Source organism: Sebastes fasciatus, chromosome 19, assembly GCF_043250625.1.
Source record: "Sebastes fasciatus isolate fSebFas1 chromosome 19, fSebFas1.pri, whole genome shotgun sequence".
Lineage (NCBI taxonomy): Eukaryota > Metazoa > Chordata > Actinopteri > Perciformes > Sebastidae > Sebastes > Sebastes fasciatus.
The window spans coordinates 21,816,048-21,841,247 of NC_133813.1; the positions used below are offsets into that span (position 1 = coordinate 21,816,048).

Consider the following 25,200-nt stretch of genomic DNA (forward strand, 5'->3'; position numbering starts at 1 on the left):
TCCTAGAGGATCATGGGAAACACTCCTTGCCATTGAAGCGGAGGGAGTTTCGAAATCTTTCATGATTAGCTTCGTTATAACACATAAAACCAGAGTTATATTAACACTTCCGCGACCAAAGGATGTGGGCATTTACACATTAGACTATAACCAACAGTTGAAATGCTCAGGTAAGGCTTTATTTTCGGGAACAAAGCTCCGCAGAGTTAGCAAAATGAGCTAGGTGGCTAATGCTAGTTAACGGTAAGGTAAACACTGCTGACGGTTCAGTTGGTTACTATGGATATTACTAACTAACGCTAACTACGGAGCATCATGTTAACACTGCAGCACATTAAAGTGATGCTTGTCAGCTGACTTAGATGTAGCTAACGCTGTATCATCGTCTTGCTTGTTCTAGTGGGATCCTGCGACATCTATGAAGCCTTCCTGAGAGCATCATCAGGAGGAAGAACCGATGCTGTCTGTTAAACATGGAGCTAAAGCTGGAGGTTGTTTTGTCATCCAGCATCAAACGGAAGAAACCATGGCCGAGATTCTGTTGGCTTGGGAAGGTGAGGACACTTTCAGCCAGAGACACTATAAACATTGATATCCTTGCAGTGGCGTCTGGTGGGAATGTTTCTAGGTAGTGCTGTGCCACATCCAATCAATCTCAGCAAACATCCCTGTATGATTTAATGCAAGAAAAGTGAAGGTATCAAAAACACATTACTACTTTGCAGTTAAATAATCAACAATTATTTTATTCCAACAGGAGCAGTAAAGAATGCTTAGAAAAACAGTTCAACATGTACTCAGTGGTGGAAAGTAACTAAGTACATTTACTCAAGTACTGTACTTAAGTACATTTTTGAGGTACTTGTACTTTACTTGAGTATTTCAATGTTCTGATACTTTCTACTTCTGCCCCACTACATCTCAGAGGGAAATATTGTACTTTTCACTCCACTACATTGATTTAATAACTTTAGTTACTTTACAGATTCAGATTATTAATACAAAATATTATCAACAAATAAATAAATAATATATTATTATAGATTAAACTACCCAGCAGTAACTAAAGTCATTAAAATGAGCTTCACCTTAACCAGCTGCAACATTTAAGTGATGAACACATTAATGCATCAATAAGTATAATCCAATAATATACATTATTCTGCATAATGTGTACTTTTATTTCTCCGTCGCCCCAGAGCTGAACTTCAGACATACAGACAGGCAGAGGGGAGTCAGGGACGTGCAGGAAAACCATATATTTTGCACAGATGATTTTCTATCATATTTTACACATATTACTGGGTGCATTCCATATTTAAAACACATAAATATTGTAAATTTGTATAATTTATTATTATTATTAGTAGTAGTAGTGGTAATGTTTTTTTTGTGTGGCTGTCTGGCTCAGGGGGGGGGGCGGCGCCCTAGCGCCCTCTATTGGCCGGCCGCCACTGCACACTATAAACATTGATATCCTTGTCAGAAGAACATTACTGTGAACATGTGTCGTGTCACTCTTCAGGAGAAGGAGTCTGTGTTCCTGTTAGATGACAAACGGATCAGTGAGATCAACATGGTGTCTGGTCGCACCAAGAAGAGGACTCCTAAGCTCCATCCTCTACTCAACAGTGTGGTCACAATGGCTTCATCCCACAACGGTGAGTATAATGTTTAACCTCAAGGAAAAACACGTTGTCACCTGTCAATTATGAGAATACATTACTTATCTTTTTTTGTTTTTCAGGTATGTGGCTTTGTGGACTTCTGGTGTCAGGAGAGCTGTTTCTGTGGAACAGGGATAAAGACTTGTTGAAGACTGCTGCAGCAGTCCCAGAAGTAGTTCAAATGATTACTGCTCTTCAAGGTATGCACAATACAGGTATATGATGTACTGTACATGCACTAGGGCTGTCAAAGCTAGAGCTAGAGTGAGGATGCTGGCATCATATAAAACTAGAAAACCCTTAGGAATCCATTGGTACCAACCATGTCATACTAGTTTGTCGCGATGTAGGCTAAATAACGCTTCCACTAAATTTTGGCAAGATAAAACTAACATGGCCATTTTCAAAGGGGTCCCTTGACCTCTGACCTCAAGATATGCAAATGAAAATGAGTTCTATGGGTACCTACGAGTCTCCCCTTTACAGACATGCCCACTTTATGATAATCACATGCAGTTTTGGGCAAGTCATAGTCAAGTCAGCACACTGACACACTGACAGCTGTTGTTGCTTGTTGGGCTGCAGTTTGCCATGTTATGATTTGAGCATATTTTTTATGCTAAATGCAGTACCTGTGAGGGTTTCTGGACAATATTTGTCATTGTTTTGTGTTGTTAATTGATTTCACATATTAAATACAGTATATACTTACATTTGCATAAAGAAAACATATTTGGCCACCCCCATGTTGCTAAGAGCATTAAAGACTTGACAAATCTCCCTTTAAGGTACATTTTGAAAAGACAAAAATTTTTTTGATTAATTTGCAACTAATCACGATTAACTATGGACAATCATGCAATTAATCGTGATTAAGTGACAGCCGACAGGTACATACATGTAAATGTATTCTCTCTACTGTGAGACCGTAACATACAGTCACTTGGAAAATGTGGGAGGGTGCATTCTTGACCCGAGATTTTATCCTGGGTATATCAAGCAGCAGATTGTGGGTGGGTTTTTGTAAGGTGATGTTTACTCTTTCTTTGTTTGTAACTTGCGCTGCACATAGAGTATCTTGATTCCAGTCAGTACATTTAAATTAAATATAAAATCTTCAATCTATGGATTTATGTGTGTGTGTGTTTTCTCAGGGAGTGCTACACGACTGTCGCTCCAGGTTTCAGGGGATGGGATGCGTGTGCTCCTGGTAGCCATAACAGGGCAAGTGTTCCTGTGGGAGGGTATGGATGTCAGGGATTTGACATTAGTACGAGATGGCACAGTCAAGGGACACTGGGCACATATACAGCCCCTTGAAGACTCCATTCTGCCTTCCTCGCAGGACAAAGAAGCATCCCAACACACCATCTTCATCAAGACAGAGGTCTGTATACTGAAAAGAATACATATTCAATATATTGTGTCATGCTTCAGTAAATTACACATTTTTACACTCCATTTCTTATTTTCTGAAGGCCTTACATCTCATTTTATCTTTCTTCAAACTTAGGTTATGGGTGATGCCTGCTTATCAGCCTTTGTTTTCACATCTGGGAGGAAACTAATCATCACCTGCCTGAAAATTCAATGGGAAGAGGGACGTGTGAGAGCGGGGTGAGTGAGCAGGTCTATATGACATGCAGGACTCTCATTGGGTATCACAGTGGTTAAAAGTACACATTTCTCTTTGCAGTTCTGTGGGATACAGCATACAGTGGGCCACCAAGACATACCCCATGTCTCGTCTCACCCCGCCCTGCCAACCAGTGAAGTCCAGAGGGGCCTTGGTGCCAGCCTTCTCCCCAGATGGCCGACTGTTAGCCATCGTCCTGAACCAAAGACAGCCTAGGGTGAGCATCAGGCCTCTCTATCTCTTTTTTTCACATATTTATGTGTTTCTTTCCAGGTCTGTCCACCTGTAGAAATGTGAATCAAAATGTATGTTTCCTGTTGTTGAATGCAGGCCACACAGGTCCTCTTTGTGAGCACACAGAATTTTGTCTCAATATCAAGTGGCCTCGGAGGATGTGGCAGTAAGAAATTGGAGATCCCCTCTAAATACATAAGGTATGGTATGCATGAATAAAAATGGAAACATTTGTTGTGGTTGGTGTTGTGCAGTAGTCGGCCAATGAGAGGCTTAACCTGGGGGTCAAGATATGTTTAGTCACACTCTAAATATCGCTGGTGAAAGTGTATGATTAAATAATCATCTTAGTGCTGACAGTGTGCTTGAGTTCAGCACGCCATTTCCAGACTGTCTGAATATAAAATGTAGATCACCTCCCAGCATCACCAGCAAAGATGACAATGTCTTTACAATTGAATCAACACTGACAAAATGTAAGACACCAGGAAATGATTGCCACCAAAGGGTGTGTTGTGTCACCCGAATGTCATCTGTCATTAGATCTTCTTTCAAATCTTTGATGCGCAGTGTGTATTTATTTAGAAATTTACTTATCATATCTTCTCTTGTAGGTCCTACTGGGTGGGCAGTGTGAGCTGGTCACCAGGCGGTCTTTTCCTGGCCTGTGTTCTGAAGAGAGGCTCCCTTCTTATGTTAGCTCGCCTTGGAGGGCTTCTCACTCTAACAAGCTGTGGGTGCAATGTTGACTTCGAGCCTGCACACTTCCTACCCCTGCACCCTCTCGTCCATTACCGGTATACATTTGAGACATTTTGCCTGTCACTTGCTAGCTCTTGTTACAAGTTTTTGATTTGTTTGTGCCCGATGTTTTTTATTCTAAGTTCTCCTCTCTCGTCTGTGGTCATCTTTGCTATTGATTGCTTCACTTTCACTTTTCACCATGAAAGTCAAGTCATAAAATTTCCGAAAACTCAGAAAAATGCCTGTTACTATTTCTTAAAGCCAACAATGTTGTCTTCAAATGTCTTGTTTTGTCTGACCAACAGTCCAAAACCCAACAATATTCAGTTTACAATGATATAAAAGAGAGAAAAACAGCAAATCCTCACAGTCTGAGAAGTTAAAACAAAAGAGTGTTATGTATTTTGGCTGAAAAAATTACTTTCACGATTATCAAAAAAGTTGATAATAGCGATCGACTAATCAATTAACCATTTCAGCACTAATATAATGTGTGTGATAAAACTTCTCTATCCTTTCTCGCTGCAGGGCGCCAATGTCTGCAGGGAAAGGGGAGGCCTCTCTGTCCAGCTCCAGCTTGTCTGTGCGGGATGTCCTCAGGCAGCGGTATTCTGTGACCTGGCATCCACGGCTGTTGTATCTCATTGTGTCTGATGGCTACATGGCCACAGTTCTGAGGGTGCTAGATAGGCCTTCTCCTGCCCTGTTACTGAAAACACTTCTAAAGGACACAAGCAAGGACCTCGAGAAAGCCAGCCGGATACTGGATAGATCACAGGTGGTAAACCAGGGACTTCACCTTCAACTTTTGTATGTACTTTCTGCAGGACTATTCTTGACAGTATGGTTTCCTCACATTCCTTATTTTCAGATTCATGTGAGGGCATGGTTGGAGTCTCTATCTTGCCTGCATCTTGACAGCAGCCTTGCTACACGTGGGCCCAACACCGCAGACTCTGTCATTTCAGCAGCCACAGATGGATCCACTTTGCCACTTTTCCTGCAGGATCAGGGCACATTGGGTGGTACCAAGGAGCTTCTTGAAAAAGTACAGGTCGGTCAAATAGCATAAGTTAGAAATATAGAGCTTTAGATTCTGAGTTTGGTGTAGGCTATATACACTGACTGTGGCTACATTTACATGAAGGTAAAAAGCAGATGAAAAATCTGATTACTCACCCATCCGTACCATATTTTTATGCCTCCGCACCGGCGATGTTTTCGGGTTGTCCGTACATACGTACGTCTGTCCGGTCCATTCTCATGAATGGAATTCCTGGAGGGAATTTCTTCAAATTTGGCACAACCTGTGCTAATGAACTGATTAGAATTTAGTGGTCAAAGGTCATTGTAACCTCACGTCCATCCAATTCTCATGAACGGGATATCTCAGGAACTTCTGATGGGAAGGTGTATTACATCTGGCACAAACATCTACTTGGAATCAAGGATGAACTGATTAGAATTTGGTGGTCAAAGGTCAAAGGTCAAAAAACTAATTTTTTGGCCATAACTCAATAATTCTTATGCTAATTATGACAATTTTACACAAATGTCTTATAGGATAAAATGATGTAGTGATGACATTTTGGACAGACATGGATGTAAACTGCAACTTGACTGGTTCACTGAGGCATACAACTGTGAGGCGGTAATTCTAGTTGTACCAACACTGACATATTCTCAGTGTCTTAAAGTTTCTATCCCTTTGTCCTATGAATTGAAAAATACAGCACTCCCTGTTATATGGGCATGTTTTATGTCAGATTACTGCTAACAGTGAAAATAATCTAATTACTATCGTGCATGTGATTACACTGAATAATAATGGCTGCTGTATCAAGTGTTTGATTCACTTATGTTAGCTGTCTTTAACCTGTTTGTGTGGTTTCCTAGACTTTCTTCGAGGACGACTCTGATGTGGACGGACCTCCTGCTGGTTCTCATCTGGAGGATGGCGGCCGTTTGGAGTTTGCCTCAATGTTTGACACACTTCACGCCCTGGACACACAGACTGGATTTATTACTAGCCCAGATTATGAGAAGGACTTTGTTGAAACAGAGAGGAAGACTTCTCTTCTTCATCTCGAACTTGGAAAAATCCAGAAAAAGCTGTTAACAGCTTGGGCTTTTGGCATGTCTCTCGGAAATGCTGTGGAAAACAGAACTCGTCTGCTGAAGCATACCCTCTATTGTGTGGTGCGATTTGCTGCTTTACACAATTTAATCTCCAGCTCCGTGAACACAGGGAAAAAGAATACCTCGGTTTCTGCTTGCCTTCTGGACCTTCTCAAAGCCCTTCTGTCTTTTCTTCCGTGGGATAGCACTCACTCAGATGGGCCATGCTGCCTGGGGCTGGTGGTAGAGTTCAGTAAACGGCTGATACGCCTCCTGCTGACCCCTCACCCCGAGTCCTACCAGACTGGTCTCTGTCAGTTATCATCTCATACTCTCTCCTCAGTCCTGCTTATCTTGCAGCTGGTCTCCGATTCTCTTGACCACACCTACAGCCTGCAGCGAAGAACTGTCTGGTCCTCTGCAGAGAAGGAATCTCTTTCCCAGCCACCACAATGCTGGCCTTCAGATGCACACCATGTGCCTCTGTTACAGGATGACAAAGAAGAGAAATCCAGTTTTGTACATCAGGCAAGACCTGTTCCCCAGCGACCATCCAGCAGGTGCAGACCATCTCTCTGGCTTTTCATGCATTTGTGTTTATGAGCAAATAGTTATTTGTTGTCGTGGATGCCATGTCTTTAGTTATTGCATGTCATGTTTCGGCTGGAATTTGTCTCAAAGTAAAATAAGATTGGTGATTTTCTTTTTTGCCCAGATTGCTGGGAGTGTGGCAGTGGGTCTACAAGATCACCCAGGAGTATGTTGAGGAACTGAAAAGCTTTAAAGGCTGTGATGGCTGGGAGGAGGAATGGCAACAGTCGTCTGTCATCATGTCCCAGATCCAAACAGCTCTGCAGGCTACAGGAGAAAGGCTAGAGGAGGGTCCTGCACTGCTGAGTTACCCAGGTCTGTAGCAAAAGGACTATTTATCTAACTATGGTTATTGCACCAGCTACAATAAATACATTGGGTAGTTTAAATGAAAACAAACCAAATAGTAGTAGTTAAGATTGAAGAAAAGCCTAAGAGTTATGTCTGAATAATAATTGTTGTTGTTTCGTATTTCACTCTTCTCCCCCCAGGTGAACATCTTTTCCTGTTTGGCTCGTACCCAAAAAGTGCCGATACGTGGCGGACACAAATTTGTGAGGAGAGTAACAAAAGTAAGAACCACTGCTTATTTGTTTTGTTCCATTTAAGTACACCACATGGTCCCGTTCAGTCTGTAATGTCATGGTCATGGTCCCATTAAATGGTAATCTTGTGTCTTTCTGTTAGGCTGCGATCGTAGCGTCTTCAAGGAGACTCGGCTTTGTCTGGCACTCCTATACAGTCTGTTATCCCAGTACCGTCTGAGAGAAGCCCAGGAGTTGGGGGACCACATGGCCTGCCTGATCCTGCACAGGGCTGGACACCAGAAGGACAACATAACAGGTCAGCCATGGTCAATAATTCTTCAGTATTTTAGAGGGCTTTCAAGAACGAGTCAGTTAATGGAAGTAATTGTAAATAGCTCCTACATAATAATACATCATGGAGTGCTGAGTGGACTCAAAAGGTTACTATATTTCATACCGAGCAGCCTTTGAGATAGCTTTGAATGTCTCACTAAAGGCTGTGTGGCCAAAAGATGTTTTCCTCCTTGGGACAAGTAGACATTAATATTATCTATTAGCTATTAACTATTACTCAATATAACCCCTTAACTTTCCGAATTATGAATTTGGTAAATAGGGGAGTTGTTAATTTTTTGGCACAAATCCAGGTGCTAGAAACTGGGATCTTGCTCCATGATGACACAGATTTTTGCCCTTCAGCTGTTTTAGAAATAACTGATGTGCCCAGCCTCAACCATCATACCATGTTCACAGTCGCTTTATTTTGTTATAAGCTCTGCCTTCATGCCCTGCAGCAGACTCCCTCCCTTGCCCGTGGCTGCCGACGGACCTTCACAGTGACGCAGCTTGTGCCGTGGTTCAGACTCTGGGGAGATTCATGGCCTCTTATTTCACCAACCAACCCCTCAGCATCCTGCCCCCTCACCATGTGACCGTCCCGCCTCCACTGCATCTACCTCATGGTGTGTTTTCATAATTATTATTTGTCAGTTAAACAGAACAAATTTCTTCATTTATATTGCTCTTTGGTATAGGGCTGTCCATCGATTAACATGGAAATGGACAAATATGTTTGCTTTATGCAAACGTATGTATATATTTATTATTGGAAATCAATTAACAACACAAAACAATGACAAATATTGTCCAGAAACCCTCACAGGTACTGCATTTAGCATAAAAAGATATGCTCAAATCAGAACATGGCAAACTCAAGCTCAACAGGCAACAACAGCTGTCAGTGTGCTGATTTGACTATGACTGGCCTCAAACTGCATATAATTATCATAAAGTGGGCATGTCTGTTATGGGGAGACTCGTGGGACGTGGGTAGTTTAGAGCATTATTTATCCTATTCGCGACAAGCTAGTATGACATGGTTGGTACCAATGGATTCCTTAGGTTTTCTAAGGATATGTTGCCAGTATCTTCAGCTCTAGCTTAAAAACGGAGTCCGTTACAACCTAAAAATCTATTAAAAAGTTGCGTTAATGCATCAAAGAATTTAGTGGAATTTAAACAAATTTGTGTTAACAGCCCTACTTCATTTATATTGCTGTTTGGTAATATGTCCTGTCTCAGCTCCTAGCATTGGGCGCTTGATGCCACTGTGCCAGGAGGAGGTTGCTAGAGCAGTGCGACAACAGCAGCTGTCAGAGGTATGGACAGTAGACTACGCCCAGGACCTGCTGCTGCTAGGGGGTCTGCTTCCTGAGACTGTGTGGTTGGCTTACCATCTTGGGGACTGGAAGACAGCGGCCTCTCTGAGCCTGGCCTACACAAACTACTGCACTGACCACTTTGACTTCTCTCGGTCAGTGTGAAAGCATACAGTATAATCAAAGAGTGAATGAAATGTATTCACTAGAATTAATTCAAACTTTGACCATGTTTGTTTTCATAAACATCTCAATGACATCTTTTATGACAGGCTCAGGAGAAGAGAGCTCCACCTCCCAACAGCTTTGGAACCAGAAAGCATTTTTCAGGTTGAGTTGGAGTGTCTTCTTGGCAATAAGTCTGACTCCCAAGAGCGCAGAGATAAAGATGGTGACAAGAGCTTTACAGGTTGGTGAGATGTGTCAGCTTGAAGATAGAGACCACAACCCACATAGAACCCTTTGATTTTAATCTATGCTTTGTCTCAACTCCTTTTGCTAGACCCTACAGAAGGAGAAGACTGGAACTTGTTACAGGTTTCCATTCAGGAGATTCTGAAGGCTTCAGTCATGGCTGGAGTTAATGTCTTGTCTTCACCCTTGTCTTCCTTGCTGGACACAGCCAAAGACCTGTGTTCTTGTCTGCCTACGTTGGTGCCCAACGGACTGTATCTGCCTTCCCCACCTCTTTATTGCCCTCAGCCTTCCCCCAACACACAGGTACATAACATAGATCAACCTTTACATACAGTATGCATACATATAAATTCTATAATTACATGTTGTGTGTGTCTCATGCTTAGGACCCAAAAGGGACAATAGGGCAGTTTGCAGAAGTTGCATCACGTCACAAAGTGTCCGGAGTTCTCCAAAGATTGCTGTTACTCCTGAGATCTGCACGTTGTTGCCATCCTGCTGCCCAGTGGTACATCAGCCACCTGCGCCGTGCCAGACACGTTCTACACAAGGTACTCTCCAGGACTGAAGAGTTTTTATCTGGTTTAGTGAGAGGATTAAAGGTCCCCAAGTGTGGCTGAAATAGCTGATGTTATTTGTTTACAATTTCATGCATTGCAATAGTTTGTTCTAAAAGACACTTGACAACAACAATCACATTTTTCTGAAAACATCTTTTCAATTTTGCTACACTTTCATTGGTTTATCATGCAAATAGGAAATTAGAATAAAGATGAAACTCGAAATTTGACTGCCTGTAATGCCCTGTCCTGCTAATATCTTCTCATCTTGTGCAAACATTACCGTAAATTACTGACGGTGTTTAAATGTCGGTGATTACACTTTGGTACGAAGTGCCATGCCATCCTAAATAGAGCAAATATGGTGATGTTGTTTTCAGATCAAGAAGAAGTACTCCTATCCATCAACTGCTGAAGAAGAAAAGGCTTTCCCAGAGGGCCTGATGAAGTTCGTCACCCGTAGTGGATTTTTCAGACGGGGGCCTAATAAAGACCATCACCTGGACCCTGACACCATTCAAACTATTAGTAAGACACCACTCATAGTGAATTGCCAATATCATAATCAATGATCTACTTTCAGAGAGTACTTATTGACTATATGTTTCCTACAAGTCTGTTTCAGGGAGCTGTGTGGTTTGTGCTGGATGCTCCATGTCAGGGACCAGCTCTCCATTTCCTGCAGGAAGTATCAGGCCACCAGACAGCATGGTAGAGATGAACAGGTAATCCATTTGTGATTGATTGTCTGACATGGTTATGTATAAATATCCTCAGACATCGATGCCCTATATTTATCTGTGTGTCCCTCAGATCCTTGGCGATTCAGAGGTGAGATCGACGTGTGCTGATGCTCTCCGATGGGCCCGTCGTTTTCTGCCTTTCTCTTGCTTCCTCAACGCTGAGGAGATCCTCCAGGACATACTGCTCAGCCTTGTGTCTGAACTTCCTCCTCTCTCTCTGGTGATGTGACTTTTTCTTGTCTTTCCTTACACAGACAGTGTTTATAAAAGTAAAACAGAATGACCTCGACTGAGTAAATTACTCATCCTTTCTTGTTCTTCTTCTTAGGTGGCAGACACGCTGGTACGAGCCTTCCCAGAGGAGGAAGAGTCTGTCAGAGTCCCTCTGAGAGAAAAGTACAACACACTGCTGCAGAGACTGAGGCGATGCAATGTCCTCGGTACGAACACCTCTATTCATTAACAAGTTGCTTTGAAGAACTATACAACACTTACACTGTAGGAATATTTTAACTTTTGTTTAACTTACCTGATGGCTACTTCATTTTTTAACTATTAGAATCTATAAAACATGTAATGAAAACTTCTGAAGGCCCCAAAGATAATTTGTTATGATCTTTGAGCCAGGTCATAACACCAGTATTTGTGCTATGATTAGTGCTGGTTACATATGATCACTATGTGCTAATTTGATTTAAGATAGGGCTGCACAATTAATCAAAATGTTATCAAAATCGCAATACGGCCTACTGCAATTTTCAAATCATAGGATGAATAGGAAATCGTAATATTTGTTAAAGGCGAAATGTGTGTCAAAATACCATTTAAAATAAAATATTGTGGTGCTGCAGAGATGTCCTGGCCTACACATCATATTCTACAGACTTAAGAAAACATCTTTGTTTGGTCCAGATCCCTGCAAAAATCACACCATAATCATTTTAACATGTTTTTCAAGGAAAATGAGAATAATGATGTAAAAATGATCATTCCCTCTAAAATTGCAAATCATATCGCAATTGCAATATCCGTCAAAATAATTGCAATTAGGTATTTTTTTTCAAAATCTTGCAGCCCTAATTTAAATTCCTCAAAGCTTTATGTATTCCTTTTAAGTGAGGGATTTAGGATGATGTATTTTACTGATTATCCATGACCTCCTAAACATATGTGATGTATTTGTCACTTGATGTTGTTCTGTCTGTTCTCTAGAGGGGGAAAAAGAGGAGGTGGACGAGTTGATGATTATTGTGATTCAAGACAAATTCAGGCAGAGGAAGAAACATCTTAGGCGTTTGACGAGGCACCTGGCGCCCCCTGAGCTCCATCTGTGGGAGAAAGAGGAGGAGAAGGAGGACAGGGGAAGCAAACATGGGATGGCTGTGTTGAGGAAACTCTCACTGGGTACAAGTCTGAGCACCAGCACCTTAACTGACTGTGGGTTCCCTCCAGTGTACAGTGATGGAGACACTGTGGATAATTCATCTGAGGCTGTCTCTCCTGAAATGCACAGCAGAGCCAAGACAAGGTAGCCAGCATGGAATAGTAGTACTGCCATTACACTGAGGTATCTATGTTGTGGCTCATTCTGTGTTCTGTGTTGTTCTTTGCAGGGGCAAAAAAGCAAAAAAGACTGCTGCAAAGAAGACTACTGTTAAGATTGAAAGCGTCATTCAGGAGGAGAGTCAGCCAGGCGACGCCAAGGAGAATGAGCAGCCCCCCCTACCAGTGGTCGGCACCTGGGAGTTTGAGCTGGAAGATGAAGAGTATCTAAATTTCCTGGAGCTCTTCCTCAGCTACGTGCTAGAGAAGGATAGCGCTGATGGAGGGGACTCAGGCGGTGAACTTCCTTTGCTGAAGGGCTTTTCATCCCAGCTGCGGGAGAGAGAGTTGCATTCCCTCACCTTCGATGTGCTCACAACTATTCATCGCCGTCAAAGAGATGTGCACCATCCAGCGAGAAAACACTCTGGCAATGATCCTCCGGTGTTCAGAGCCGGCTGCTGCTACAAGCCCGTGAAACAAGGTGCGACACCCGATCTGCAGACTTCCTCCGCCTGGAGTGAACCCCCCGTATCCAGAACTAGCCTCTCTGTCACCTCTCTTCCTGGGCTGAGAGCTGGCAAGCAGAAAGGTTTGTTTAGCCTCCGACAGCAGAGGCCTTTAAGCCAAAGAATGAAGGGGGGGCACTTTGGTTCTGAAACTAGTCCTATCCGAAGTGCCTTTCCCACAGGGCAGCCTTCAGAGAGCGGCATATTTGGCTCCTCAACTTCTGTGGAGGCAGTGATTGAACTTCAGCAGGGCCTGGACGCTAAACTAGAGGCTCGGTTTCCGGAGCTAGGCAGGCTGCTGGAGTGGATGGTACGCTGGGCTGATAGGAGGGTGCTACTGGGACATCATGGCAAAAAGAAAAAAGAGAGGGGAGGAGGGGATGGAGGAACAGCTGATGAAGGAGTAGTGATCCGCGTCAAAGCCTCAGCGCCTGCCGTCCTCACTTCCCTCAGCTTGCTGGAGCGCAGGTACACCGCTCTGCTCGGGACTGACCGCTACAGTGCCCACATCCAGGTTCCACATACACAATGGACTGTAGCCCCTGTGCTGCAACCTGAGGCGGACAGGAAGCTGGAGAGAGAGAGCAGTGTTGATACAGGCTACCCTGGATCAGCCAACACTCCCATCATTGGTCTTGATCACAATCTACAGCAAGAAGAACTGTCCATGTGAGTGCCTCATGTTTTTATTTAAATGGTTTATTATTGGACTAGAACTAGCACATACTGTATACTTCAAACAACAAATGACAGTAATTGGACATTTGATGGTGATTTTAAAAAATGTAGCAGCAAAAATAGAAAAATGATGCAGGTAAATAGCTGCATTTGATCCTTTTTGTACCCAGATCTAGAAATATTTGTACGGTTTTGCTTGCAGCCAATCACCACAAGCGTTTTTTTTATTTAATGCAATGTTGGCCCACTACCGCAGCAGCTACAATCCACAGTTTGTGGTGTGGTGAAGCGCAGTGTATTTGACGGCGTTGGCAGTTCAGCATGCTGAGATGCCAGCAAAACGTTCAAAAGTATGACTATACTACACGCCTGTGGTAAAAAGCGGTGGTGATCGCATTTTACGCAACTGAATGCTTCCATTGGCATGATGGGCATTGAATGAAGTCGAAAAAAAAGGTACCAAATGAAGTACTCTGTTGGTATTGGTATCACTTTAAGGTTACTGGTATTGGTACTGGTATCATCATTTTTTAAACGATACCCAGCCCTAATAATTTGGAGTTGCATATGGTTGTTGTGTACTGATTCATCATTTGACATGGTTTCATGTCTCAAACAGTTTCATATAACAGCATATTCCCTTTCAGTTTTACTGTACATATAAATAACCTACTGTATTTATATATTATGTGTTTCCCTGCAGTAGTTCTCGCACAGATGAACCAGAGGAACTGACGTTTCACCGGACACCTCTCCCTAATGACCAGGATAAGCTGACCTTTGATGCTCAGCAGAGACAATCCAGTTCACAACAACTATCTCTCCATGACTTAGATGTCACACCTGAAAAAGAAGGTAGGCTAAGTTGGATCATTAACGTTGCTGTAATGCAGACCCTTATAAAGTATATTAATTGATGCGTTTGATATTTGTAGGAAAAAGTAGTGACAGTGAGGGCTTGGAAGTGTCGTCATCTGTTTACAATGGGAACATTTCTGGAAACATCTGCACGTCTGACACGGTGAATATTACCATTCAGGATTTCTCCATATAGTATGCATCTTCAACGTTGTCAAAACAAAACAAATATCTGTCGTCTTTGTCCTTTGCAGAGTTTAAAGCTTGCAGACTTGGACTTCCCAGAAAACGCTGAAGACATGTCCAGCTCTACGTCTCTGTGAGTTTTTAATGTAAACTTATTTACTTTGCAAGAACACACATGAATGTGTAGAAGTTTGTTCTCTAAGGGGAGCTGATACTGTAGTAAGTTAGTGCCAAAATGATAGCAGAAGGTTGCTCAGTATTGCTTAATTCTTTTAGATTTTAAGTCTAATCATGTTATGTAATGCTTACTATAGTTGTAGTTCCCTTAACTTCTTCAATACCACACTATACAGTTATACAAATAGAATAAAACATAATCCCTGCTGAGTTATTTCTACATCAATATTTTGATGGTGAAACCTCAGGCCAAAACATAGAAAATCGCTATTGACATTGTGTGTTGAAATTGCCGGTAACACCTTATAATAACCATAATTTATAAATGGTAAATTGATAGTTAATTAAACTTAGTTAATAGTTATTTTTACTCTTAACAAACAACAAAATGATAATTGATACTGTTTACTAATTATTAGAAATGCTATAATTTATGTTATTTTGACAGTTTATTGTTGCACACATTGTGACATTTTATATAAAACATATTAACAAGTATTTGTTAATGATTAAGATATTATTTGTAAACTTTAAAGAATTATTTGGAAAACATATAAACATTATATAGATAGATATTTGTAAAACTTTATTAATGGTTAATAATTGGTTTGTAAAGCATCTATAAACATTATTTGGATGGCAGTTATAAAGTTGCAACTGACTATTATTATAATACCTTGTTAAATGGTTAATAAATACTTTGTAAAGCATCTATAAACATTATTTAGATGGTTGATAATTGGTTTCTGGTCCATCCATCTATGTAATGTTTATAGATGTTTTACAAACGATTTCTTAAAGGTTTACAAACCATTTAGTGATCACTAACAAATGCTTAATATGGCATATCAAATGTTTTAATATGTGCAACCATAAACTGTTAATAAATAGTTTACTAATGTAATCTGAATGCAATTGTAATTGTCTCTTATCAACTATGATACAATATAGAATTTATTTTCTAATTATTTCATATTTCACAAACTAATGATAAAACAACAGAAACTATAGCATTACTAATAATAAGTTGACATTATTAATTATCATTTCATTGTTTGTTAACAGTAAAATAACTATTAACTAAGTTTAATTAACTATCAATTTACCCTTTATAAATGATGGTTATTACAAAGTGTTACCAAATTGCCTGTTTTGTTGTGCACAGTCATGCTGAAAGCCTGCAAGCCCCCCCACACCCAGAGCCCCAAGCTCTTCCTACTGTCCAGCCTGAGGCAGAGGTCCATGCAGATCCTTCTGGTTCAACTGGAGCGCTGCTCCCCAACACACCTGTGGATCCTCCAAGCCTTCAGCCACAAAGCTCCACAGCTGGTGCACCCACTGTGGATTCTACAGCCCCCAAACAACCATTATCCACTCAGTCTCCGGCAACGCAACAGCGTTTGGGTGAAGACTTATTCAGATTGGTTCAGGTAAGAAGAGACTTACCAAAAGGAAAGCTCTGGACTCAACTGACTCTTTAGATTGACTCTGATCTGAAGTGTTTCTGTCCTTCATTGCAGAATATCAACTACATGAGCCTGATGGAGGTTTTGGGAGCGTCGTTTTCTAACCTGCAACTTGCCCAGCAGAGCTCTTCTTTGGCCCAGTCTAACATGAACACCTCACACCCTAATGTGCCATCATCTTATGCTACCAATTTCATCCCTCAACCGAATGCCTTACCCGTTCAAACCAACATTTCTGTGCCACCTCAGACACAAGCACATGTGCCAAGTTCAGGATCCAACAACCCTCAGTTCAGTCAGGCCCCTGCGTGTATGTTTGCAGACCAGCATGCCATGCAGAGCTCAGGGAAAACCTCTCCGACAGGCGGCCAGCATCACACCACCAGGAACCTGACCTCCACTGCTAATGGTGCAGGTGTAAGTTATCAGGTATTGCTCACTGTGAAGTTGTGATACATTGTCCCTCTATGTAAGCAATACTTACATCCCAGTGAAACCAAGCTGAGTACAGTTTTCTTTTTCCTTCAGGAAATGCAGCAGCTCTCTGTCCAGGCGGTGTCACCAGAAATCCAGTTTATGGAGAGCAGGAGGTTGATTCCACCCTCGCAGGGGCTTCTGGCCACTACTGACACCAGTCACACTATTCACAGTGCCCCTGTGTTACTGCCTTCTAATGATAGCGTACAAAGTGATCCTGCTCCTCAGGTCTTGGGCTTGAAGTTACTTCAGCTCCACCGTCCTCCATTGCCCCAGCAGAGTGCCCCACACCATCCCCAAGGCCCCCAGGAGCTCTACACTGCAAACCCTGCAACTATAGAATCCCATCAGCATAAAAACAATGACCAATCTGCCTCGGTCCCAAAAAAACAACTCAGTTTTAATACTCCGCATGATCCAGCTCCCAGGTACTCTCAAGTCAAGAGTCAGACATCGGAAAGATACAGTGGGCAAGAGTTCTCCCTGCTCCCTCCTGCTTTACCAGCTCACACACCTGCACCGATGCAGGGCCTTCGTCTGCTGCACTTTCAGCCTGTTCCACACAGCAACACCACGTTCCCCAAACTACCCTTACCACCTCCCTACAGGCCCGCTACTTTCATCGCAGCTCCGATGGGACACGCACCTATGATCAAGCTTCTACATATAGATTCTGGACCACAGATGGCAAGAAATACTTCCATTGTTTCAAGTTTTTTTAATTAGGTATAATTAAATATTGCATTTGTAGTTTATGTACAGTTATCTGTCTCCACCACAGAGGTTTCCTAAGGCAGCTCCTTCACGCCCAATGACCCGTCTCATGTCCATGGAGGAGTTGACAAGTTCAGTGATCGGGAGGCAGAACGCTGAAGAGGCTCGACTGCAGTTGCTCAGAGTAGACCCACCTACTGAAAGCCCTAGAAGAGCTACCACTTATCCCAGCTCTAACTCCAACCATAGGCAATCACATATTAGTTTTCATGTTATTCATTTTCTTTTTTTTAAAGCTGATTATATTATTCATTGATGCCACTTTGTTTATAGGCAGAAAAGGAGAGAGGAGCTGGCGGGGAAGGCAAGAAAAGCAGAGGTCACATTCCGACCAAATGAGTCCATCATCCCTACACAAGAGGTAGAACTATTTTAATTAATGTAATGTAATGTAATTAAAGTAAGAAGTATTTTGTGCTACTACCAATGTTTAAGTGTAATTCCACACTCATTTGTTTGTTCTAATATATCTACAGCCAACAAATGAGCCTGCACACGAAGACCCTGCATCTGCAGAAGAGGTCACCCCTGGACAGGACGTTGCTCAATTTGGTTAGTGTCAAATACATACCTAATTACACTTGCCTGTTTCATCGATAAACAGATGTATTAGGAGAGTTTAGGTCCAAAACTGATTGTGATCTGCAGAAAAAAGCAACCAGCTTTATCAAGTATGTTGCCGGACAACATTTCGGGGCTGGATTGTGCTAGAAAGCAAGTAGTTTGTACAAGAGGTGCACATTTTTAGACGGTCTCTCCTGGAAGACATTCATAGTGCAGCATTTGGTTGTGCAGAAATAGTTGTGTTGAGAATGAAAAAAAGAGAGTCGGAGAAAGAAGTTCAAACTCAGCTCCTTTCCCACCTCCATACGGCTGACGGGAAGTTGGCGTGAATGTCTGATTGTCGGTTTAAGAAAGTTAGATGTTGTCTGATGCAGCCCCCCAAATTTCCGACATCTTAAGGTGTGGGGGGGGGGAGGTTTCTGAAGCTATTCGACCATCCGACTAGCAGCTCTGATGGAGTATACTTCTGCCTTTATTTGGTAGCACTAAAGAAAGGTTTTACCTCGAAGCAATAATTAGAAAAAGAGCTATATCGACGACTGCAATATTATTATTTTGTATGTAAAACAATTGCAAAAATCTCACACCACTACTTCTCAAAGGGAGGACAGAAATTTGCATTCTTACAGTTTCAAACTTACATTGTTTGAATTAAGATGCACACTTTCATTGTCGGCTTGGCATTGATCACATTCTGATGAATTGCAGTCAAATCAAGTTTCTCTTGGCTCTTTTCTGCTGTGTTAAACCTCAAGATAATCACACTACCAAGTTAAAGTAACAATGAATTAAAGGCTCATATACCTCAATACCCCTGTAGCTCCTTTTCCACAGTATTTTATCAACTGGCCCTTAGTTTTACATGTGTAACACACAGTATAATGGAACATTATAATGTCTATTGATCTGTGGTTCTTTTTCTAATGAACTTGAACTCCCAGGGTCTTTTGACTATTTGCTGACTGGTCAGAGATTACTGGACAAGGCCGAGTCCACTTCAGCTGAGCTCCATGCCTTTGCTTCCACACGTAAAAGACCCCCAGAGTGCCATGATGCTTTCACCAACACAGACCCAGGTGAGTTACGCTTGGGCCAGACTGCCCGCGTTAGCAGTGCATGACGGCTGCCTCGCTGATCTGCTGCGTTCTACATAGAGTTTGCTTTCATAATGGCCATTTCATTTCATTATAAATGTAATTTATATTTATTTTAGACAGAAAAAGGTTAAGAACCATGTGGTAATTTGTAAATAATAGTAATAATCCACAATTAAAACCCCGTTATTTATTCATTCATGGAGCCGTGCATGTCACTGCATTTCCTACGACACTGTCCTGCAAATATTTCAGAATAAAAGCCTTGTGTTAAAAAATGAAGGATTACTGTCCACAGAAAAAACGCTAGAGCAGGAAGTGTTGATTTAAAAATATATATTTATTTTTTTCATGTCTGTGACATATTCTACAGATACAGACATTGAAAGTGTAGTAATGTTGCTGGTATGATGTCAATATACTGTCACTTTTTAGAATTTGGGTTACGATTTATACGGTGTTAATATTGTAATAGTTTTGCACAGTTAATGTTATTACACTGTTGTTGCTTGTATTTGTAATTCAATAGAAATTTTTAAGTGTTAACGAGTAGTAGCATAAATTGGATTTCTCTGTTCTGCCTGTTGGTTGTCTGAAGTGCATGCTTTCCAAAACCTAAATCGATAGAGCATGTAACATGTTGATTATTTTTCTTTCAGCTCGTCCTCCCACGCTTGTGGATAAAGCTGTGTCTGCTAGTAGCCCTAAATGTAAGTGGACTTGAAATCCAGGTACAAGGATAACACACTGCTTTCTATTTGTTGTGGACATAATGAAGAGTTAAACATTGTGCGTGTTTTTCTACATCCAGCACAAAGCTCAGGGAATCTGCGGTTTTTCAACGCGCGCCTTGTTGAAGAGAGAGAGGATACCCCACAGGGACCAGAGCCGAATCTGGTAAGAGGCCAGACATACAGGGTAGACTCAGCAGGGGCTGTGAATGGTGTTTTTAGACTCTAAAGCTGTGTCCTCTATTCCACTTACTTAAATTATGTACTGAATACAACATGTGCCTACTACTCTGGGTGTAGAGAGCAGTATACTTAGTTCTAGGAGTGTCGTGATATACCGGTATTGACGATAATCATGATATTTAAAAATGAAATATTGATATCATGTTAATAATACTCATGTGATAATATCGTGTAAATAATCCAGCGCCTCTTAAATCATTTTATATACAGTAGTGTTTATATTAAAAAATTGAAATATCGATACACATTGATACTGAAAATTTGAAACGGTTTTAATACTCATCTTCCACAGTATCAATACACAGGTACCAGCTGCGCTTTCTGCTCTCTATTCTCTTTGACAGCGAGTTGACACACACACTGCTATTTATCTTTTAATAAAAAATGTATGCCCTCAATGTGGTATCGAAAATGGTATTGAATATTAATATATTTCAAGGTATTGTACTGGTATTGTTTATATTAATCTATTATATTTTAACAAGGGGTTACTTTAATTAATGGATATTTGAATTTCTTTGTTTCTGTGTCTTTATCTCTCAGGGTCTGGATGGCCGCCAGTTCATAAGTGTCTTGGATCTAGAAGACAAAGACCTGCATCAGGACCTGCCACCTTCTCTCAGCCTAGGAGCACAAGATGTTCCTTCCATCCGCCCTTCTTCGCCTACTTCTGCTCAGCTTCACGTACTTGCGATTTCTGTTATTAGGAGTGCTGCTGCTGCTGCTGATCCACAACCCTTAGCCACAAGTCCAGAGGATCTCCACTGGAGATCACGCACAGGTCTTTATATGTCTTTATTTTTAAGGATCTAATGCAGTTATGTCTTTATACTGAATACAACCAGATCAGTGGTCCAAATATCTGTTGTACTGTACACTCTAGATGTCCCAGAGGAGTCGCCGTCACACAGCCGCATTGAGCCCGATAGGGATTCAGAGAGAATCACTCCACAAGACGTGGTAGATCCACCTGACTCTGAAATCTGTCGAGCCATAAAGAACCAGAGCGTCGGACTTCACAGTGCCTCATCCACACCTCCTACAGCCTGGTTCTCTTCCCGCCTGTCAGAGCTGGACGCTCAGTTGGCTGCTCTACAGAACATCGCAGACTATCTGGAGATGGACTTTTCCAACTCCAGGATGGTACATAAGCATCATTATTTATTCTGCTTATGTTATTAATGACACCCGAGTTTACAAATTGTCTTCGGAGGCTGACAAATATCAGTATATGTAACATGTCGTTCTTTGTGTAGCTGGTGAACACTATTGAAAAACTCTCACCGGTCTTGGCTCCTGATGTGAAGACTGCCACAGCAGTAAAAAAAACTGTCAGACTGTCCGTCCCACAGGAAGGTACAGTATGACCTAAAACTATTCATCTGGAATAATATAATAAACTGCATTGTATTTTAAATCACATCACAAGAAACCCAGAAACAAACAAAACAAAGTTGAAGGTTTAATACTGTATATAACACAGTGATGTTGTTGCATCTAAGACGCTGTTGTACATTCTCTGTCTCTTAACAGCATGGTTACCACGACTGGACGCTTCAACTGAACTGAATGCATGGGAAGAGGAAGAAGAAAATCAGGAAGAAGAACGTGTGCTTCATAATGACTCCTGGGCTTCCGAAAGTAACCGCTCTGTTCGTTATTCCACTTCTTCTCACAGTCACAACGCTGGTCCTTCCTACCGTCACACCCCTCCAAGTAAAGATGCAATTTAATCAAACATTTCCTAACAACCGTTAATACCTTAAACAAGTGGCTTGCATAGTGGCAAACAACTGCATTTTTAGTTGATGAATAGATATTAATATAAACGTTTAGATTTAGATTCTTTATTCTTGTCGGGTACATGGTTATTTTCTCAGCAGAGTCATAATGTTGAAAGTTATTATTTCATGTATTTGTCTTGCTCCCACAGAAATGAAAGATCAGTTGTCTGAAGCATCTGGGATATCTTCAGTGTAGGTTTAAGTAAATCTCAAACATGTTATGACTGGCATTATCCGTTGTGGATGTGCTGTTCTATTTTACAACACTCTTCCCTCTACCTGTCCATCTCTAGATGGGCCAATGAGAATCTGGGTCAGACCGGGCTATCCGATACAGCAGAAATCTTAGACGAGCTGGTGAGGGAAGGATATTTGTCCCGGACTGACCTGAATCTGTCCAGGTCACAGACTGCTGCACACCATAGCAGGTAAGAGACCTACTAAAAGTCAGTGCTGTTCAAATGACGACGATTTATCACTGAGCTGAAATTTTATGTCACCCCTAGCAGGCTGTGCCAGCAGCAAAGTAGCTGGATGTCGCAGAAACGAGTCCGTCCAGAGGACGAGAGGAGAGAGCTGAGGATCTGGATGAGAAGGAAACAGAGGGAAAGACTGGCTGTTTATCAAAAACACAGAGAGAGCCTGAGGGAGAGGGAGCACAATCCTTTTTCTACCTCAGGAACAGTGGTGAGATATATTTGCCTCTTTACTAGAATTGATATTCCATTGTATGTTATATTTAAATATATTACATCCACATTGTTGTTCGCCTGATCTGCCCCCTGCAGAAACCAACACACAAGAATCAAGCAACAGCTTGGAGAACCAGAGAGGAAAAAGAAAAGTATGTACCTGTTTATATTGTCTTTGCACAAGAAACATGCATCTGCATAACTGTTATTTCCATTTGATTTAATAGGTTCATGCTTCTGGAGCAATACAACCAGAGGACCCGTGAAGCCTATTCCTTGGCCAGTGACTTCCCTACCAGTCCTCCAAACCTACGCACTTTTTCACAGACTGAAGGTTTACCAGTGGCCTTAACTACACGAGCCAACACCGCTCCACCCTCTGGTAGCGCTCACAGGTATTTCCTGCAACAGTAATCTGACCAGCATCTCGTCTCATTAAAGAATAATAGTACTCTGTTATAGCATTTGATCAAACCATTAATCATTCATTCATTATTCCACAATGATCAGAACCAAACCTGTTGATTTTAAACATTTGGATTAGCCGCTAACGGAGGTAATGTCTTTTTTCTTAGGGCGTACAGTGTATCTGCTGATGATAAAAGAAGTCTTAAGTCAGGACAAGCTCAACCCCACCTTCGTCCATGGACTGCTGAGATGCAGGAACGGCCTTCAGAAGATCACCGCAGGAGACTGGGACTACATAGACCAGGTATCATAATGAAAAAGAAATGCTTAGTGAGATGATGTGTGAGTGTCAGCTGATGATGATACCCTGTAGATGTATTTTCAGTCTTTTGTCAATTAACAGTAATATTAAATTCATGATACGTTTATGTTGTGTGAATTTTGTGTTAGTCACCTCTCTGCCAAGGGACCGTCTGTCTCAGGTGACCCGGCGTGGCATGCTCACGTACACAAAGAGCCACGCTAAACTGCACACAGCCGGCCAGAGCGAGGAACGGCATGTCGGACACCATAGAAAAACGGGGCCGAGCATAGGGGCTGCTGTAGGGAGAGGGATCCCGAGGGAGCAGGCGAGGGTGGAAGAGAGAGAAGAGGTGAACCTTTTGGATCCCACTTCAGAACTGAACAGGCTGCTGGAGTCAGAGGAGTCTAACATAGTAAGAATCACATTCATCACATATTATTAGCCTATATCTGAGACGAATGTAACTACTGTAGATGGAAAATGATAATAGTTTTTGTTGATAGATGATGTGGTATTGTTGTACACTTGTCAGGTTTTGGCTGGACTGTTGGATGAGCAGGACGACGGTGCCGGAGCTGGTGTGTCAGCGATGGACTGGCTGGACAACCTTTCTGAGAGCGCTAGCAGCAACCTCAGCAAAATAGACTGGGCAGCTATCGAGAGGATGGTGTCTGCGGAGGACTCTTGAGCTCAAGCAGATGGTATACTGGTAAACATGTTATGTGCCTATTGAATATACTGAAATTCAGAAGCATTTTAAAGTATAATATAAATTATAATTTAGATATATTTAATAAATTAGATATGATCAGAAGTGATATTAAATATGTCATGGCAGATATATTTGTTATTGGTAAAGTAGGCCTACGATAAATTATATGTGATGTAGTCTATTTCATTTTCATAATTTGTTATAGAATATTTGCACTGACATCTGTAGTGATGCCCTCTTCTTGAAAATCTAGGGTTGTGCCATTTGTGTGTAAAGTTTTCTACATTTATAATTTATTTTTGTACAGACTTGACAGTTCCAGCTATTAAATATCTGGATTTAAGCATTTCAAAGTGGTTTCCTCTCATTTTCATTGGTTTCATTCTTGTCTATATAGCCTGAGAGAGCTGCCCACTGGATCACACAAGCATGTGTTTTGATATCTGACTTATTTTAAATTTTCAGCATATATTATATGCTACAAACTGAAAGTTCCCATTACTATTAAATATAAGAGAATTGATAGCTTCTGGAGTTGTTTTATTGCCATTTTGCAGTGGATCCACTAACTTCTCCTACATGAGACAGATCCCGCGCTATTAACCAGTCTGTTGTTCATTAAAACCATAGACATATAAACAGTTTATACAGATTAATTGAGTTTTGCGTCAGTGTAAACAGTCATGTCAAAAAAAAATAATTTAAATCTACGCACGAGTTGTCCACTTTTTGAAAACACTCGGAGGGAGTACCCTTCATCAGTTGAAGAGGAAGACTCCTTACTTCCCTAAAGCAAAAAAAAAAGAAAAGACGGTCCTAGATTGGAGAATGTTGGATCGGTCCTCAAGGCTGGCCTCTGCCTCGTTTCATTTTCGCTTTTTGTCTGCTATCATTGCACCGTTTGAGCAAGCCACAGTAACACACAGTTATGCTTTTTTGTTGTTTTGATATCATTTGTCGCTGGCTTTTTAACCTACCTTTTCTCGTCCAATATCAAAAATATGTCAAAGTGTCTTTTAAGAACTGTGAATGTAGAAAGAGAAGCTTGTACTCATTTAACTGGGGGTAAATTTTGACAGTGAGAACTATAAATTGCATAGTGCTAA

At 41.5% G+C, this 25,200-nt stretch overlaps 1 protein-coding gene across 1 annotated transcript; it reads left to right on the top strand.

The window, feature by feature from the left end:
• cplane1 (ciliogenesis and planar polarity effector 1) lies at positions 1-24,447 on the top strand. The gene is made up of 50 exons (XM_074617498.1): positions 1-170; positions 401-554; positions 1,526-1,661; positions 1,748-1,867; positions 2,822-3,054; positions 3,181-3,284; positions 3,364-3,520; positions 3,634-3,737; positions 4,152-4,334; positions 4,810-5,059; positions 5,153-5,335; positions 6,178-6,959; positions 7,115-7,305; positions 7,482-7,562; positions 7,678-7,833; positions 8,312-8,479; positions 9,099-9,330; positions 9,448-9,584; positions 9,678-9,895; positions 9,979-10,143; positions 10,533-10,680; positions 10,768-10,877; positions 10,966-11,115; positions 11,224-11,335; positions 12,108-12,423; positions 12,509-13,615; positions 14,328-14,479; positions 14,560-14,645; positions 14,737-14,801; positions 16,011-16,275; positions 16,366-16,740; positions 16,840-17,475; positions 17,570-17,751; positions 17,836-17,923; positions 18,039-18,114; positions 19,068-19,202; positions 19,880-19,930; positions 20,032-20,117; positions 20,738-20,975; positions 21,078-21,337; positions 21,451-21,550; positions 21,728-21,910; positions 22,128-22,170; positions 22,272-22,406; positions 22,485-22,665; positions 22,767-22,822; positions 22,898-23,065; positions 23,246-23,382; positions 23,529-23,794; positions 23,915-24,447. Exons 2-50 carry the CDS (start codon positions 474-476, stop codon positions 24,068-24,070), a joined length of 9,744 nt encoding a protein of 3,247 aa, XP_074473599.1. The 5' UTR covers positions 1-170; positions 401-473; the 3' UTR covers positions 24,071-24,447.
• Positions 24,448-25,200: the final 753 nt, after the last annotated feature.

Coding starts and splice junctions, on each gene's coding strand:
- cplane1 (XM_074617498.1), top strand. CDS start 474: ATGGAGCTAAAGCTGGAGGTTGTTTTGTCATCCAGCATCAAACGGAAG. Junction 10,144..10,532: donor CCAGACACGTTCTACACAAG/GTACTCTCCAGG, acceptor TGTTGTTTTCAG/ATCAAGAAGAAGTACTCCTA. Junction 21,551..21,727: donor ACTGTCCGTCCCACAGGAAG/GTACAGTATGAC, acceptor GTCTCTTAACAG/CATGGTTACCACGACTGGAC.